The 18939-nt window shown below is 34.6% G+C and overlaps 1 protein-coding gene across 2 annotated transcripts; it reads left to right on the top strand.

The window, feature by feature from the left end:
- Positions 1-8525: 8525 nt before the first annotated feature.
- Positions 8526-18288, top strand: LOC117324109 (glycerol-3-phosphate phosphatase-like). Of its 2 annotated transcripts, XM_033879774.1 has the most exons (8): positions 8526-8685; positions 11407-11474; positions 11979-12074; positions 12256-12393; positions 13565-13627; positions 14019-14166; positions 15555-15696; positions 17814-18288. In XM_033879774.1, exons 1-8 carry the CDS (start codon positions 8607-8609, stop codon positions 17998-18000), a joined length of 921 nt encoding a protein of 306 aa, XP_033735665.1. In that variant the 5' UTR covers positions 8526-8606; the 3' UTR covers positions 18001-18288. The 2 variants fall into 2 exon arrangements, with proteins under 2 accessions (XP_033735665.1, XP_033735666.1); XM_033879775.1 differs by lacking the exon at positions 11979-12074.
- Positions 18289-18939: the final 651 nt, after the last annotated feature.

The raw sequence follows: 18939 nt of genomic DNA on the forward strand, positions 1-18939 counted from the left end.
TTTATAACTAACTTCCCTGAGAAGGTGCATTATATAATTGCGAAAAATTAGAAGCACGAAATAATGTGTTCTATGACGATCGCTTGTTGAGTAAGAGTACCATAGATACTGGCACGGATACATAATATACATGTATTGATAAAGTATATACCTGAATACGGTTAATAAGTAACAAACGTCAGGAGTGTTTTCATTACGACATACCAGGTGAGGTGACCAGGTGTGATGAGGTGTAGTATTAGGTGTGATATATATCCTGGTCCTGTAGGTAATATGACCAATTACCACATTCTGTTGTCGGCTGATTTCGCCTTTCTCGCCCTGTCGCGTCATACCGAGTTAGTGTCATATGTTGATACCTGATGACAGATATATCATTTATCGACTCGGTCGGTTAGTATTCCATTGGTCGTTTATTTATTGAACGTGAAATCGACAGGAAATGATAGCTGTCGGTATTGATAGCCTTCCAATTAGCTCTGAAGCAGGCTACGACAACTATCAGACTCTGATAACACTGCTACGTTAGAGTGGAAAATATATATTACAATAATCCGGTTTGGCTTGAAATAAGACCCTTTATTTCGTAAATTAGATAGGAAAGACAAATAGTTATGGAAAAACCTAACTGATGATTATGAGAACTTGAATCACCAAGTGCTTACATTTAAGTTTTACATGTCTTATATACATTAATTCAGTAAACGTGTTTCAAAAAAATCGAAAAAGATACCAAATCCTTATAAAATTTTTGATCATTCTATAGATAATTACAATACAAAACTAGAATTTCTTTGCTAGCAATTAACGATTTGAAGAGCTTTCACCTGAATTAATTATTAAACCTTTGGTTTTTGCAGTTTTAAAAGCTAAATCGTGTGTAAGATAACTGATAGCAAAACATCCAAGCATGATTTTACTGTGTCAACATTATGATCAGCATACCTTATGGTCCGACACATTTGCGAATAAATATATATATATATATATATATATAAATGAAAAATGAAAAATGTGAAAAATTGATGTTGGTGACCTTCGACCCATTGTATTTGACCTTATTTGTAATAACGTGTGATAGAGAAATGTAAGTCGCGAAGATTATCTACTAATGATATAACTGCATGAGTGCTGTAAAGTTAACTATTTTGGTGTAAATGCCGTCGTGGTGGCCATATGAGAAATGAAACTAAGAGACAAATGTCTGGTTTAACTTCTACAAACTTAATTATTTCCGACATCAGTTAAGCTATTTTCCTTGGAATCGCTACAACGCACAAGTAATGAAACGACAAATACGCGAGAATTTTGAACTTCATTTAAGTTTGTTTTTTGTTGGTTTTTGAAACTGCATTTGTATAAACCAATAGGTTTATATTCCTACCCACTCTCGTAAAAAGGCAGGATCACTCGGATAAATTGGAACCAATGTCTCGTGCCTAGAAAGGCCTGAAACAGACATACAGGGGACCCAGAAAGGGCCTCCGGGGAGAACGTACTATTCTATACCCAAATTGATTGGTTTCAGAACAATCAGAACTCCCTTTCTCTACCAATAATTATTTTTTTCAAAAGCTGTTTGGTAGGATCAAACTTGCTTTGAGCTTTTGTAGCAAGAGGCCTTTTTTGGAGAGTTCAAAGGGGAGATCACCATGGGTAAGGAAAGAAGTTTTTATAAAATGGACTTAAACCGAACTTGTAGACCAACTCACCTATTTCCCGGGGAAAATCCGTGGCTTCTCGGTGTGTGTTTTTTTAACTTCGCGATATAGGTTACCTTTGGTTCTTGTTACTGGCATAGGGAGAAGAGGTTAGTCCAACCCGAACTTTAAAAGTTTGAGAACCTACTGATCTGAGTACAGCTCTTACCTTTCCTTCATATATTTGATGTTAAAGTTTGACTTAAATTAAAACTTAGTTGATCCTGTACTACACTAAGAGGCTCTTTGACTACTCCAGGTACACTATTTCCTACAACACTAACATAAATATATGTCTGTTACCTATACCCGTCCCCCGATACATCACAACTATTCTCAAACTCAAATCAAACTCAGGCTCTGAGACCGAACGGTCTGGGCCTACCACTGCGTCGATGAAGGGGACGATCAGTCATAAGGCCTTCGGATATGTCTCTGCTGAATATGGATATTGTCTTTTCCCCAACAACTGGCACAGATATGTAGGAAATGCCTTTTGACCCCCGTATGTCACCATCCTCTTTCTCATTCTCGTTCTTTACATCACACAAAACCATACTTCCCTAGGTTCAGACCGATTCTGTATGACATTACTTCTCGGTTTTCAATTTTGTCAACTGTGCCATCACATGCTTAGCTAAAATTGGTACTCTAATATTCAAAAGTTCACCTGTTCATGACCTCTCACCTAATTGTATCTCTCTGAGCCAGGCAGCAAAACATGCGATCAAAGCTCGCCTTCATACATATTGTTACGACAGACTATATTTTGAAGGATGATAGTCCTTCCCTCTTTCTCTGATGTGGAGTGCGTTTTGGACATTATCACAAGCTCTCCAGCCACAAATTAAATAAAAATGAGATCCTGAAGCTTGCGTATTCAAACTTAAGGAAATGATGGGACAGACTTGGGGGTATATCATTACATGTCTGGCTTGACATTTTAAACCTGATCGAAGTGGGTTTTGATCAACATATTGATGAGGCGATATACACCGTATCTGAGTCTGCGTTACAGCAGGACTCCGGCATATCCGGAAACACACGAGACATCTTATTAAACCTGCTGATCAACTGATCATTTTTTCTTGAATCAGAGCCCGTTGATACCGCTTGTTCCTGCTGATATTCTGCTAATTGCCAGGTCATCCAGTCCTGTCCTCTTCTGTCATTCAGGGCATTACTCAGTCTTGCCCTCTATTGTATGCGGTAACATGCAAGCTAATGACACTGAATACACCGATGCGTAATATTTTCCCTCGCTTCAGTCATTTCTTGTTTCTCTGTTTTCACATTCGACGAGAGAAGTTCGAAGTCTCCCTGATCACGTATTTCTAAGGAAATTTCTGTAGGAATAGTATCAGACAGTTTAAACAAGCTATCGTTCTGATTCCCTTCATGTAATTGACAGTAATTCATTCTCGACTGAGATCTGAGATTTCTCAACATGACCTTATCCCGAGATTATCCATTAAAAGAAACGTTGTGCAAACATGTTGATGCAACTCGTATACACCGTACGTAAAGTTAAACAATTTGGCTATTCTTGTCGAAAGTTCAAAATAGAATTTTGTGTTGAGGATTTTTGTTTCGTTGAAAGAATGCTAAATGAAAAACGAAGTTGCCAACTGTGCTCTGAAGTTCAAAAAAGACTTTACCGGTGAGCCAATTTTTAATGTCTAAAAATTGAGCTCACCCGGCCGAGTCAGTGACTACTCTTTAAGGAAGACACTGATTGGATCGCGAGTATAACTCAGTTCACTGAGGACAGATCAATGGACAAGATACAGCGAAACACCCCCTTCAAAAAAACGAAGGTCATCTTTTCTGTTAGGCTATTCCACATCCTTGAGATAGGAGAGAAGGGCAAACACTGTATGCATATTTTTGTCTGAGGTTTTTGATGTTGAGTTCTTTGTCTTTGGGATTCATCCTGCCGCTTCGTTAGTATTTGGAGGTCCGCTATGTTTTTGTTTTTGTTTTGTCCGTCTTGGACTCGTTCAAGCATTTTGATATAATCATATCTACCTTATGTGGAGCCAATCATACATTCCAAATAATGCATCGACTGTGGATGGGCTATCTATCTTAGAGCGGTTTTATAACGGAGGTCTGAATGGTCGACAAATAGTTACAATTGTTTGCAGAGCCAATGGCCAATGAGTTTGCCCGTTGAAAATCGCTCTGAGATAGATGTATCGTCTGCTAGTTTGGTCCATTTCCTCGTCTTTAAATCATTGTCAAGACGAGAGGATAAAGTGAGTTGATATTTAAGAATTCAAAATTAAGGTACGTTATTGGTGTCCATTTGATATTTAATCGGATTTAGCTAATATTCAAAGTGAATCGATGGTCACCCTCCCAATACATACACTTCCCACATATCAAGTTTCAACCTTTGTTATATATAAATGCAATACAACATATATGTAACAAACAAACAAGATAACAAATAAACATGATTGAAAGTAAAAATTCATATGTAATGTACAGGGTGGCGAGGACAATTCCATACTCACGGACACATCAAGACTACATTAACGTACAGTTTAGATACCGCTTGACCAATATCCTTCATAAAAACAGACAGACAGACATTCTTTATTTCCACTTTTACAAGAGATTATGTCAATCAAACATTTCAATTTGAATTATTATAAATAGATTGTTTATCAAACATCAAACTTAAAGTTATGTGCCCAACTCTCTTACAATTTCCTACAGATTCAATGACATATTTACCATTAGGTTTTCCCATTCATACTCCTCCATTTGCACATTAGATTGATCTCTCAGAAGAAAATTACACTGATTTTTGTCATTTAAGTTTGTGAACATAACATAGGGGGAACCCCTATTCACCACATCATCCATCATTAAACAGGAGTTTGAAATTTTTTTTGCACTCTAACAAAAAAAAAGAAATACAATGTCAGCACTAGATTTTCCACATATTTTACAAAGTACAAAGTCACGCTCAATGACAAGTGCACATTTCATCCCTTCTGTTAGATTAAGAAGGACTTCATTTTGATTGCGACCGATGTGAGGGATCATTAGAGAAGTTTTAGCAGATTGATATTTTAATCGCAAAATATGCGTATACCGTATCTAGCTCTTTTTGAAGAGACAGCAACGCGAATAGTAGCAGCGTATCATCTGCCAATAGTACAAAAGGTTTTTTTTTTGCAATATTGGTTAGAGTCATGTCCATGTAGTTGTCCATTAACGATCTGTCAAGCTTTCCATAATTAAAAGGAGTAATCTCTATAACGTTTCTAAATACCATTTTAGTGTACGTCTGTAAACGATCTAGCATTTGCTGAAAATTGGTAGCATCTTCTAAGAATAAACCTGTGTCATCCGCATACATTAACGTTTTATCAACTGTAATGAATAACTTTGACAGTTGGAATTCATATATTCTTTTTCAATATCGTTAACAAATGATGAAAAGGTATGGGATATAACGATTTCCCTTGTAATAAACCGACATGTTTATCAAACATAGCGGATGATTTACCATTTAAGTTCACACATAAACGTACGTTATCATCAACTGGTTCATTTACATTAAGTAGTCTACCTCTGATACCACTTCTCAAACGGTCATAACAAAAATTCTGTTGTGTCACACTATCAAAAGTTTTGCTATGATAAATAAAAAAAAACAAAAACAAATAAAGTCACTTGTTTTGTTCCAACGAATTGATCATTAAACTTTGTAATGCGAACATAGCGTCCCTTGTACCAACAAAAGGCTTAGGACCAAACTGAGCATCGGAGACAATATTTTCTCGTGTACTCCATTTTAACAGACGTATATTTGATAACGATGTAAACAGTTTATCTAAACGGCTTAATAATGTAATTCTCCAATAATCATTAACATTATTTCTATCGCCCTTTCTATGCAAATGAATAATAACGCCCCGAGTCCATGATTCTGGAAAATTACCTATTTGTAACATGGTGTTAGATAACGTTAACAAAACCGAGAAAATATTTCATATTTTTAAGTATTCATTAAGCATCTTTAGAAGCATCCTATCAACGCCAACATATTCACCCCTAGGTAGATATTTACTGACATCTAATACTTAATTAGTGTTAAAATCTACAAATAGTCCAGTATATACATGTATGCACACAGTGTTTTTGCCTTTCATAATGTCATTGTTATTCGCTTCACCTGCCAGATCTTTAAAATAATTGGAAACAAAATCCATGATATACCACTAGTCTTGAAAATTTTACAATTAAAAAAACTACGTGTTACATCTTGTTGATATTGTAGAGAAGAGAATAATATTTATTTCTATACATACTTTACAGATGCTGAGGCCTGTGGTCATACGAAGTCCAATACGTGTTATGTCAGGGTTGTGAAAAAAGTAATAATGCTTAAAAACTTTAAGTGAGCTTCATACCAAATATTCAGCCAAAATACATGCCAATATTGCTAATAAAAAGAACTCCAAAATTGAAATTGTACTGACATTACCTACCAAATGGAGAGCGAAACCGACATGAACCAAGAAAGGTAACTCGTACCAATTACCAGACTAGATATAATTTTTACTGCTGTGAATGGAAAACACAAGTGCACTTAGCTATGGGCAAAGCAACGGAAACACGAGTCTTTGTAAATCGAGATACCACACTCGAAAATAACCGACATGACGTGCTTAAAACGCTGGCCAGGCGGGACCTTTTATCCCAAAATAAGCCGTGATGTAATTATCATGATGACTTACGTTATGATGTCAGTTTCATATATAGTTGTAGTTCTCCATAATATACATTTGTGTAGCTCTTACATCTCTGCTTCATCTACTTACAGTGTTACTATGTTTAAGTTGATTCAACATCCAAAGATTTGTTCCCATAATCACGACTGACGACAAAATGAACGAAACAGTGCTTCGAGAGATGCAGGCTGATGGAAGAGGAAGTGTTATGGTCGACAGCATTGTCTGATTTGGACATATTACTGCATAAACCGGGTCATGTCACAAGGAACTGTACCATATGCTCCACAGCAACAGACTTTTACTGATTGTCACACAATTATTTAAATCCATCAAAACTGGCTTACATTGTATAGTAAATGGGAAAATGTATATTAAGGATGATCACACCACAATTCAAAGTCAATAGTAATACTAATGAATTGAAAAGTAATATATCCTACTGATTAAAATATCATATACTTGTAATGTATCCTAAATAGTAATATATCCTACTGATTAAAATATCATACACTTGTAATGTATCCTAAATAGTAATATATCCTACTGATTAAAATATCATACACTTGTAATGTATCCTAAATAGTAATATATCCTACTGATTAAAATATCATACACTTGTAATGTATCCTAAATAGTAATATATCCTACTGATTAAAATATCATATACTTGTAACGTATCCTAAATAGTAATATATCCTACTGATTAAAATATCATATACTTGTAACGTATCCTAAATAGTAATATATCCTACTGATTAAAATATCATATACTTGTAACGTATCCTAAATAGTAATATATCCTACTGATTAAAATATCATATACTTGTAATGTATCCTAAATAGTAATATATCCTACTGATTAAAATATCATACACTTGTAACGTATCCTAAATAGTAATATATCCTACTGATTAAAATATCATACACTTGTAATGTATCCTAAATAGTAATATATCCTACTGATTAAAATATCATATACTTGTAACGTATCCTAAATAGTAATATATCCTACTGATTAAAATATCATACACTTGTAATGTATCCTAAATAGTAATATATCCTACTGATTAAAATATCATATACTTGTAATGTATCCTAAATAGTAATATATCCTACTGATTAAAATATCATACACTTGTAACGTATCCTAAATAGTAATATATCCTACTGATTAAAATATCATACACTTGTAATGTATCCTAAATAGTAATATATCCTACTGATTAAAATATCATATACTTGTAACGTATCCTAAATAGTAATATATCCTACTGATTAAAATATCATACACTTGTAATGTATCCTAAATAGTAATATATCCTACTGATTAAAATATCATATACTTGTAACGTATCCTAAATAGTAATATATCCTACTGATTAAAATATCATACACTTGTAATGTATCCTAAATAGTAATATATCCTACTGATTAAAATATCATACACTTGTAATGTATCCTAAATAGTAATATATCCTTCTGATTAATATAACGTACATAAATTGATGGCAAGTCATGTTTTACAGACTATCCCTTCTGAAAAAAACAACAACAAAAAAACAAGAGGCCCATGGCCTTTGATAGTAATGTGAGCTAGTACTAGTGCAGTATATATTACTAATCACTAGCAATATAGTGGTTCTACTAAGAACTATTTGGATTCCTTGAAATTTGGACCAATTTTAACAGATAAGATATCTCAAGCTAATATCCTCGCTATTCAACATTGACTTATACACAATAAAAGATAGTGGGGATTGTTTAAGTAAAATGTCGCCCAGGAAAACATAACTAAATAGCATAACAAGAGATGACAGTTGTGGGAGTCTGAAGTAATAGAACTTTATATATCCGATATGAGACTCGGATTCGCGAATATATTTAATTGCATTATATATTTCGTTTTTCACTTTTAACGTACATTCTGGTGGAAGAAATCATTTTACTGTATTTTTTCAATTATGTGATAGCCTTGTATACATATATACGGAATCTTTTTTTGCATTTCATCGACAGAAATGTAAAAGGTCAAGGAGCATATTTTCTATTTGTTTTTGTTTAAATCGAGTAGCCTCCCTTTTCTACTTTTCTAGCTGCTCTTCCATCATACTCAATCACCGTTGTTGACGTCATTGTTAGTCTTGGATATATCATGGCCTGCAATACCATTACAGAGAAGTCGGCAAGACAGATCCTCAGGGATGTTGATAACTATGTCTTCGACTGTGCCGGTAGGACACCTTAAACACTCATCATAACTCGCACATACACACATACTAGCACTATCAGGTTTGATTTGAGGTATATCGAGGATGGGAAAAGATATATATTGACTGTAAATACACAACGTTATGTCGTAAACATACATACATACTCATAAAAATCATTTCTTCTCCAACGAAATCAGATTAAACAGTATTGAGTTCGTGTGACCAACAATCACGAAATCAATAGAAATAACTGGGATGTAGTCATGCGTGTTCACAGATGTTGACATGAAGTTAGATTGTGTACTTCCTGGTTTGACGATAATTTCGTACACCCATGTATCACTTCGTCTCCCACTCGAGAGAGATGTTCACAATTTTGGTCAGCAGCACTGTCACGTAACATTATCCTACGCACGTGCTGTCCTAGAAGTTGCGTGAACACACTACCAACCGTCACGTAAATGTCGAACGTGAACAGTTCACTTGCTTGCATACTTTTATTACATAAATATTTGAAGCCATTATGTAGACACATGTGTTGTAATTGAAATGCCTTGCGTATAACCCATGTTTCGGCAATGCCTACACCTCATTATGTATATATATGGTACTGGGAATTCATCTTATTGTTTTTAATCATCCAGGTATGCGACAGAAAGCCTCAGGCTATACAGTCCAGCACTCTCTCGTCGGAAAGGGATCTTCCTATATCCATGTTTAGAAAAGATTCTGGTCATCATTATATATTTGCTGAGATTTTGAAAATGCGTTCATGTATATACTATATCTTTAATTACAATTAAGACAAAACGTTTTCTTTTAATATAATGAAAGTGCAAATAAATTGTAACAATAGCTTATTTTCTTTCTATTTAAAGTTGCCATTTTCCAGAAAATAACTACCACATCCTACATATTTGCATCCATTTTTTTTCAATTATTACACGAATATTAAGATTTTTCTACATATTCCCTCATAGCACATAATTTGTATTTCATTCTGTAGAAAAAGCATATACCAGCGTGTTTATCATGACATGTAGTAAGTTGTTGCTAGTTGTTTGACCCCAGCTGAGTCAGCCGTCATTTCTCTGTCGTCTGTTGAGGTATACTTATCCCTAATACAAAGGTTTCTGATGTTTTATTGGCCTAAAATTATATGTTTTGGACCGACTAACATACACACATTTAAACAGATCAGTTCACTCAATTTATAATCCAACCCCGAGTTTCCAAAACATTTCGCGGCCATATTTGTATTGGCCACATTATGCAGGCCTCAGACCACAATTAATTTCCCTCTTTGTTCTACCAAAGAAAAATCGGAATTAAAATATTTCAGAAGTTTGCAAAAAATCTAGGTTTCACATCACGTGTAGAACTATTCAAGCTGAACATACAGTGAGCTGGAAAGTACCCCATGACCGGCATTTAACAAAGATATTTATATTTAAGTGTAACCACTCTACTATATTGTAGGAAAATCCGGATAATCACAAAATATTACTACTCAAGCCTTATAACTCCCCGTGTTCTGCCTCACAAACAAACATGGAAATGGTGTCAAAACAAAATTCTGCCACTAGATTAAATATTGCACTATAAATCTATGCTAAAATTATGTCCATATCTGTAACAGCTAAGTCAGGAAAAAATATTTAGCAACAGTCCTGAAATTTCAATATGTACTACATTCGTGTACAACGACCCGGAAGTATAATTGTGGTCTGAGGCCATATGACCTGGCGAGATCCCGCGTGACACAGGGTAATACTCAGGCTGAACAGTGTTTCTTGCGAGACTTAAATCACGTGATTCACAATACAAATATGACCGCGAAATGTTTGCAAACTCCGAGTTGAATTATAAATTGAGTGGACTGATATGTATGTTTGTATGACGATTCGAGATATGCGTGTTTTTATCCACAAGGTGGTATTGGTCGGCTGCCACCCTTTTTGAATATGTTAGTAGTTCTGATGTTAGTCGGCCCAAATAGCAGTTTTTAAAAGCCGCGAAAACATCAGAAACCTTCGGATTAACTTACCCGCATATGCGAATAAAAGGAATACTAACGCGGGGCCCTATTCAATTCGAGGTTTCCATTCCTGTCACATGGAGACATGGCAGATACCAAAATTTGTCCTTTTCCCCTTAGGTTTCTTAACTGTTTACAGCTTTTTTAGTTTGTGTTTGTCGTCTTTCTAGACGCCACTTTTAATATCAGACTGGCTGTTCCCCTTGACACTAGACGCAAAAGTGTTCATATGATCCTGCCTTTTTGTTTCCCCTAGACGCCAGTTCTCATATGAGCCCGGCTGTTGGTGACCCCATTTCACGTCAAGTCTCATATTATCCTGGCTGTTGGTGGACACCTACATGTAGATCATGCTTGTGTTCCTCTAGGCAGCAGGTCACAATTGATCCTGGCTGTTGGTGAACCCTCTGAACGTCAGCTCTCATATGACCATGGCTTTTGATAACCCCTCTTGACGTTCTCATATGACACTTGCCGTTTGTTGGCTTCCCCTAGACGCAATGTTTTCTTGTGCTTTTGGATTTTGACCACGCAGTTAACCTATAATAACAGCAAATACAATTACTTGATTGTTTAGAGATAAGAAAAATTTTCAAAACAACATGAATCAAAATTTGAATATTTTGAGTATTTTTTATTTATATTTTAGAACTAGAATCTAGTTGAAATATTTAATGTAATCAACATGACTGTGTACATTCCAGGTGTTCTTTGGGATGAACTGACAGCTATTGACGGCAGTCCAGAAACATTAAAACGACTAAAGAACCTGGTAAAAAATACAGATGATACGCAGCTAATTCGATTGAGTAACACCCATAAAATTCTCCTTTACACAAGTCATAAAGTTACATAGGTGATCACCAAGATTATAATTAAAACGTGTTACATTACTCATTAAGATATTAGATAGATTGGAGCGGTCCTATCAAGAGTAGATCGACTGATTTACGAATACAATCGAGATTTAAGAAAAAAAAAAAAAAAAAAAAACACACATGCATGCTATATATTATTCTTTGGCAGTCATATTGTGACGGTTCTATATAGGCAAATCACAGAAAATAAGCGGAATGGATTCTTGTGAATAATGTCATGTGCCATATTTTGTCAATAACATATGTTGAAACAAGTTAGTTCATAAAATATCATTAAAATTATTTAAAGGCAAATAGTTTCGAAAATAATGTATGAAAAGGAGTGTTGTGAAAACAACTATTTCCAGTTAACATAGGTTTGACGGAAAATTTTATTATAAGCTCTGATGTGTTTTCAGGGCAAAAATGTTTACTATATTACCAATAACAGCGGTATTACCAGAGAGCAATTTAGAGAAAAGTGTGCAAACGTGTTGGGTCTTGATGTTGAAAAGGTAGGTGTCACCATGGAAAACTAATGTTTTCTTGTTCATATTTTAAATTTTGTTAATGAGAATATTTAAAAAAAAATCGATTGATACACAAACAGTTAACATATACATTTTCTATAAAGTACGAAACCCTTTAGAATTACATACTGATAAAACAAATGACTATAGGATTTTTGATACTCAGGATGAAACGATGTGTGCGGCATATGCTGCAGCCCTGTATCTCCACCAGAGGAAACACCAGGGTAAGGTGTATGTGGTGGGAAACAATGCACTGGGGGAAGAACTGGACGAGTTTGGTATAAACCACACAGGGATTGGGGTGAGTGATCGGCCCGCTACCATAGTCACGACATGGGTTGGACGAGAGGACTAGGGGGTATATACATCTTGTAGCTCAGTGAATCATTGCTCTATGGAGTTATATCTATTGATACATCAAATTGAAATCATAGTTGAGACTTGCGCCTTATTGTTTATTTATTGAAAGTTGCAAGATATTATTGTGATGACTGATTGTATGTACTAATTCCTATCCATGTTTTAGGGATTCTTTACCGTGTTTCTTTTGTCCTGTCTAAATATCCCCACCCCTTTTTTTTTATCACACCTGACGTAATGACGTTTGCGTAATATATGGTTTTCAGACTTCCAAAATCCTTTCATTTGCCTACGAAACAAATTTTGTCATGTGATGTTGTGCGCCTACAATTAAACAGGAATATCTTATTTACATATCATAATATACACAACCAAGAGCAAAAACGGTTCACTTCTATCCAACATCACCATGTTTTTTTTCGAAATACATATCCAATGTTCATCTTATGACAAGATTCAATATCAAACAAAATATACGTAATAAGTTTAGACAACATATCCAATGTTATGTATTGCTAGTTGTTTGGGTACATTGCAAAATTAAATGCAACGTTATCGGTGGTAAATAGTTTCACTGATAATTGACATTGTTCTTGCTGCAATATTACCAAACAGCTTCAATCCACGCTTAAACATGATCAGATGAAATACCTTAATCACTTGAGATGCTGTCTCTTGAAAAGCCGTCGGCTTGCTGAACAGATGTGTCATCACTGTTGAAAAGCTATCTAATGGTGTTATGTTAAAACATTTAGATGTGGTGTTAGCGTTAAGTAGAAATAATCTTGTTCATATATCTGTTTTAAAAGGGGTTATTGTTTTCTATTCCTCTATAACAATATGGTGCTTGATTTTATCGAGTGTGGTGAGATAACATGAAAACTAAATCTTTACTAATACTAAGCTTACCATTCATGATAAGGGAAGTGAACTTTTTGGGCTATTTAAAGAATTTGTACTATCAACTTATCAAATTAACACTCATTAAGCGACTTCTGAGGAGAATCAGGGCTAGATAATTAGTTTGTAGGGTATTGGAACATAAACATTGGTACATCACCATATAAATATTTGTATATGTACGTTGACAAGAATTATGTATTTTGGTTTAGCCAGATCCCATAGGAGACAAATACATTATAACAGATTTTGCAAGGACAGAACTTGACCCCCAGGTTTGTATTTATAATTAAACCAATAATTATCACTAATTAAATATATACCAAATATCTAAATAATAGGATTTTATTAATAAATTGCCATATGTCATATTACAAACAAATATAAATCTCCAATTGATGTTCATAAGTTAAGAACTTTCAAGATTGCATTTCAAAGGAACATCAAGCACATGTTTATATTCTATAACGTGTTGGTTAAAAACAAGTGGCAGATCCATTGGTCTCAAATAATAAGCAAACGATGTAAAAATAAACCTTATGTAAGTACATAGAGTTTCATGTATTTCTTTTGTGAATGTCTTTTTCATGTTGTTTGAACCTGAATGACTCTTTTTGCATTGGGACGTAAACCAGTGCTCTAAATCAAAGTGATCTTTTTTTCTAGGTTAACTGTGTATTGGTTGGCTTTGACCCCGATTTCAGCTTAAACAAGATCGTTAAGGCTGCGTCATATGCCAGAAAAGAAGGGTCACTGTTCCTTTTAACTGGCGAGGACTCCCATCTTCCCATCAGATGTGATGTCACCATCCCATGTAATTACCAAAATAGAATTAGCGATTTCTGTTTTATTAAAAGGCGCTGACATAGATCACCATTTTTTTTTTTTTTTTTTTTTTTTTGTGCTCAGACTGTTGGGCTCATCATTTCAATTTTGCTGGATTTTTTCCCTTACATTCTCATTTCTAACTATCGCACACTCCATACTCCAATATATACTATGCGCATCATCCTGCACCTTATGCCAAATTATACACGCACTCACATACGCCCACATAGGATTACGCACACACACACGGTATCATGCACTCGCACAACACATTCACCTATACAGTCCACACCTGCTCAATCAACAATCTCAGTCACACACAGAGAACGTGCACGCATACAAAATATATTCACACAATATGCATTTTACATACTAACCCGAACCAACAATCTCAGCCACACACAGAGGACGCGCACGCATATAAAACATATTCACACAATATGCACTTTACATATTTAACCCGCTTCCAAAAATAACCACACGTACAATACACATACAAACAAATACACAAAAGCACATGCTACATACTCAATTGCATTCACATATATTGTTCACATGCATTTTGTAATTTACCATAATGTTATTTATTATAGGTGCGTAGCACCAAGAGCCTCCAGGGTTATCATCATAGCACTTTTTTCTTTATCTTATTTTTTTTAATTACTTTAATTTTTTAATGATAATTTATACATTTATTTTTTGTATTACTTGCATTCATTCATTCATTCATTCATTCATTCGTTCATTCATTCATTCTATAGTTCAATTGTTGTTTCTATAATAAAGCATTTAAAACATTCTGAACATAGTTTATCGTCACTATTTTCTTTTTCTTCGATTTAATGTACATTTCTAAATTACTTACTAATAATGCTTTTACCTTTTACATAGATCACCATTGTTTAAACATTACACGAAGATGTTTTATCGTGGTTTAATCAAAAACATCATACGAAATTTGATGAGACCTATCTAATATATTCTTTGAAAATAAGCCAATTGTATTGGCCTTGTATTCAGAAGGTTTTATACCACTAAGTATATCAATTCCTATAGGTGTGCATTCTGTTTCATTCGTTGTAGGCTGTTGAGATATGAAGTCCCTGGTGTGTACTAAAAACAGTGGTACTGCTTTGGAATATGCCAGCATATTTTGTATCTTTAAAATTAACCAACATCGAAAATTACGAAATTGATTAAACTGCGACTAGACCATTCCGATTCTTCTGACTTCCTTTCTGTATTTTAGCATGCTTTGTCATAATGAGGAGTTATAGAGTGACGAAACAGTTGTATACATGTTAATCATAGAGATTTGAAATGCTATGAAGTATAGTAACTCTGTGACATTTATTACTATATCTGATTTCCAAGGTTCAGGAAGTATAGCGGCATCGGTGAAGGTAGCAGCCCGCCGAGAGCCCCTCGTGATAGGCAAACCAAACCCCACTATATTTGATGTCCTGAAAAGGGCTTATGGCCTCGACCCCAGAAGAACTTTGATGGTTGGAGACAGGTCAGTTTGTTGGTTCTATCCTTGTATTAAAACAGAGTAATCGATCATAGCGAAATTCAATCTTTTATTTTAGTTAACTCATTTTGTCGAAGAAGTCTACAGTTACTAGAATTTGTCTAATGGCTTGCTGCTAAAATAATCCGTCTATAGAGGATATCAAGCATACTTATTAAGGAAAATAAAATACGACTATACAACACTTTTACCGTTAAACGAGATACAAAACGATTTACTTGAGATTTTCGTTTTGTCAATGAATTTGTACATCATTAAAAATCGCTCCGATAACTACGTGGAAGAATAATGACGAGACTGTGTTCTACGGTCATCTCCCGTTTTGATTCGAAATGGACAGGAATCTGTATGACTTTGTAAAGGTGTTAATTTTGACTTTGATGCTAGCAGTTTAAAAGTGTAACTATAGTTATTGAATGTTAACTTTAGTATTCTTACTTTTGAACTACTACAAACTACTACTACTTTTGTAGTATTTTTATCGATTTAACAGTTCCTTGTGAAGCTTCTAACGGAGGCGCCTGTTCATGGTCCACTTTTTACGATTTATTGGAAAGAGAAACAACTTAGCAGACTAGAATCGGAGCATTTTAAATAATCATTATCCATTTATTTTGAATGTAAATGGGCATATTTAAAACATTAAGGGCGAGCGAATTTTGCAAATTAAAAAGTTAGGGACCACTCATTGGGTTTATTAAAACCCGTCTATCGATCCTTTGATTTTTTTACTTGTTTTTCAAAAAATTTGAGTTATTGTGTATATAACCTGTATCAATGCAATTTTTAAATTCGTAAAAAAAAAGAGGTTAGACTTAGAACTCAGAACTCCCTTGCCATGTTGCTGTTACACTGTTATTTACACCCATTTACACCACTGTCACTGGGTAAACAGTAGTTCTCGTTATGTTTAGTCTTTATCATTTACATGTCTGTCAATGGTTAAACAGTAGTTCTCGTTATGTTTAGTCTTTATCATTAACACCTCTGTCTATGGTTAAACAGTAGTCCTCGTTATGTTTAGTCTTATCATTAACACCTCTGTCTATGGTTAAACAGTAGTCCTCGTTAGGAGAAGTCTTTATCATTTACACCTCTGTCTATGGTTAAACAGTAGTTCTCGTTATGTTTAGTCTTTATCATTAACACCTCTGTCTATGGTTAAACAGTAGTCCTCGTTATGTTTAGTCTTATCATTAACACCTCTGTCTATGGTTAAACAGTAGTCCTCGTTAGGAGAAGTCTTTATCATTAACACCTCTGTCTATGTTTAACAGTAGTCCTCGTTAGGTTTAGTCTTTTTCATTAACACCTCTGTCTATGTTTTACAGTAGTCCTCGTTAGGTTTATTCTTTATCATTTACACCTCTGTCAATGGTTAAACAGTACTCCTTGTTAGGTTTAGTCTTTATCATTAACACCTCTGTCTATGGTTAAACAGTAGTCCTTGTTATGTTTAGTCTTTATCATTTACACCTCTGTCAATGGTTAAACAGTAGTCCTTGTTAGGTTTAGTCTTTATCATTAACACCTCTGTCAATGGTTAAACAGTAGTCCTTGTTAGGTTTAGTCTTTATCATTAACACCTCTGTCAATGGTTAAACAGTAGTCCTCGTTAGGATAAGTCTTTATCATTTACACCTCTGTCAATGGTTAAACAGCAGTCCTCGTTAGGATTAGTCTTTATAGTTTGCCGTCAATATTTAAGGAGTTGTAAAATGAAAAGTATATATATATTCATACTTCGATGAAATGTTTGAAATATTGATTGTTTTATGTTAGATCCCTTTTGAATTAAGATTATATTAAATCATAGAAAAACGTTGCAGAAAAACGTTATAAAGAAAAGTTCTACTGAAACTTATGACTGATATAGATATTTAGTATTTAAACAAAGTTTATGTTATTATGATCCCATCTTACATTATATGACAACAACATGCTTGTGTGTTTGTTTATACGGTGTACTTGACAGCAAGCCACACAGATTGGATAGTGAACGAAAAATCTCAAAATCTTATGGTGTAGAAAATTCGTGGATAATTATCACTTTGAAAATTTCATCTGTAATTACATAACGGATTCATTCAAACTTTCGACAGGTACAACACAGACATAGCTTTGGCTAAGAATTGTGGACTATACTCACTGCTGGTTCTGTCAGGTGTTGTCAGTCAGGAAGACGTAGACAAAGACAAATTATCCACTGACCCTGAAGTCACACGGAATCTCCCAGATCATGTCGCAAAATGTCTCTGGGAATTTGGAAAGCACATCCCAGAATCATAAATATCATTATCATGCCGTTTTTTTATGATTATTATGGCGAAACTAGCGAATTTTCAAATTGACATTTTCCTACATTTTTAAAAAAAGTCTTGATATTGTGTATGAAGCTATATCTGTATATTTATATCGCCAATGAACGAATCGGATCCGAAGGTTAAATATTCGACTTTTCTGTCATAATTGTACTTTATTGAATACGTGTCAATAAATATATTTTCCGACCGACGTTCTGATATGGGTCACGTGAATTTAGACCTATTGCTCCGGGCGGAAATGCAGTATCTGGTACTTATGAATTATAGTCATTTTTTATTATAATTTGTATGAAAATAGCGTGGTCTTAACATTTGGTATAATATATGCAATGTAATACAGGTAACACGACATATATAAACATGATTACACCAATACATATCAAACAATCTACTGTTTACATGTCTTCCTCACTTTTACTTGTCATCTCTCCCTGAAGTACCGAGGGAATCAATGGGGGTGACCCGAAATTGGACACAACTAGTTATAAAGTGTAAACGACTAAATAAATTCCTACTGATTTACTAAAAAGAGTGGGTAACAGAGAGGACTTCTGATACACTAAACAGTAGGAAACAGGGAGGACTACTGATACACTAAAACAGTAGGAAACGGTGAGGACTACTGATACACTAAAACAGTAGGAAACAGTGAGGACTACTGATACACTAAAACAGTAGGAAACAGGGAGGACTACTGATACACTAAAACAGTAGGAAACAGGGAGGACTACTGTTACACTAAAACAGTAGGAAACAGTGATGACTACTTATACACTAAAACAGTAGGAAACAGTGAGGACTACTGATACACTAAAACAGTAGGAAACAGGGAGGACTACTGATACACTAAAACATTAGGAAACAGGGAGGACTACTGATACACTAAAACAGTAGGAAACAGTGA

Source organism: Pecten maximus, chromosome 3, assembly GCF_902652985.1.
Source record: "Pecten maximus chromosome 3, xPecMax1.1, whole genome shotgun sequence".
Lineage (NCBI taxonomy): Eukaryota > Metazoa > Mollusca > Bivalvia > Pectinida > Pectinidae > Pecten > Pecten maximus.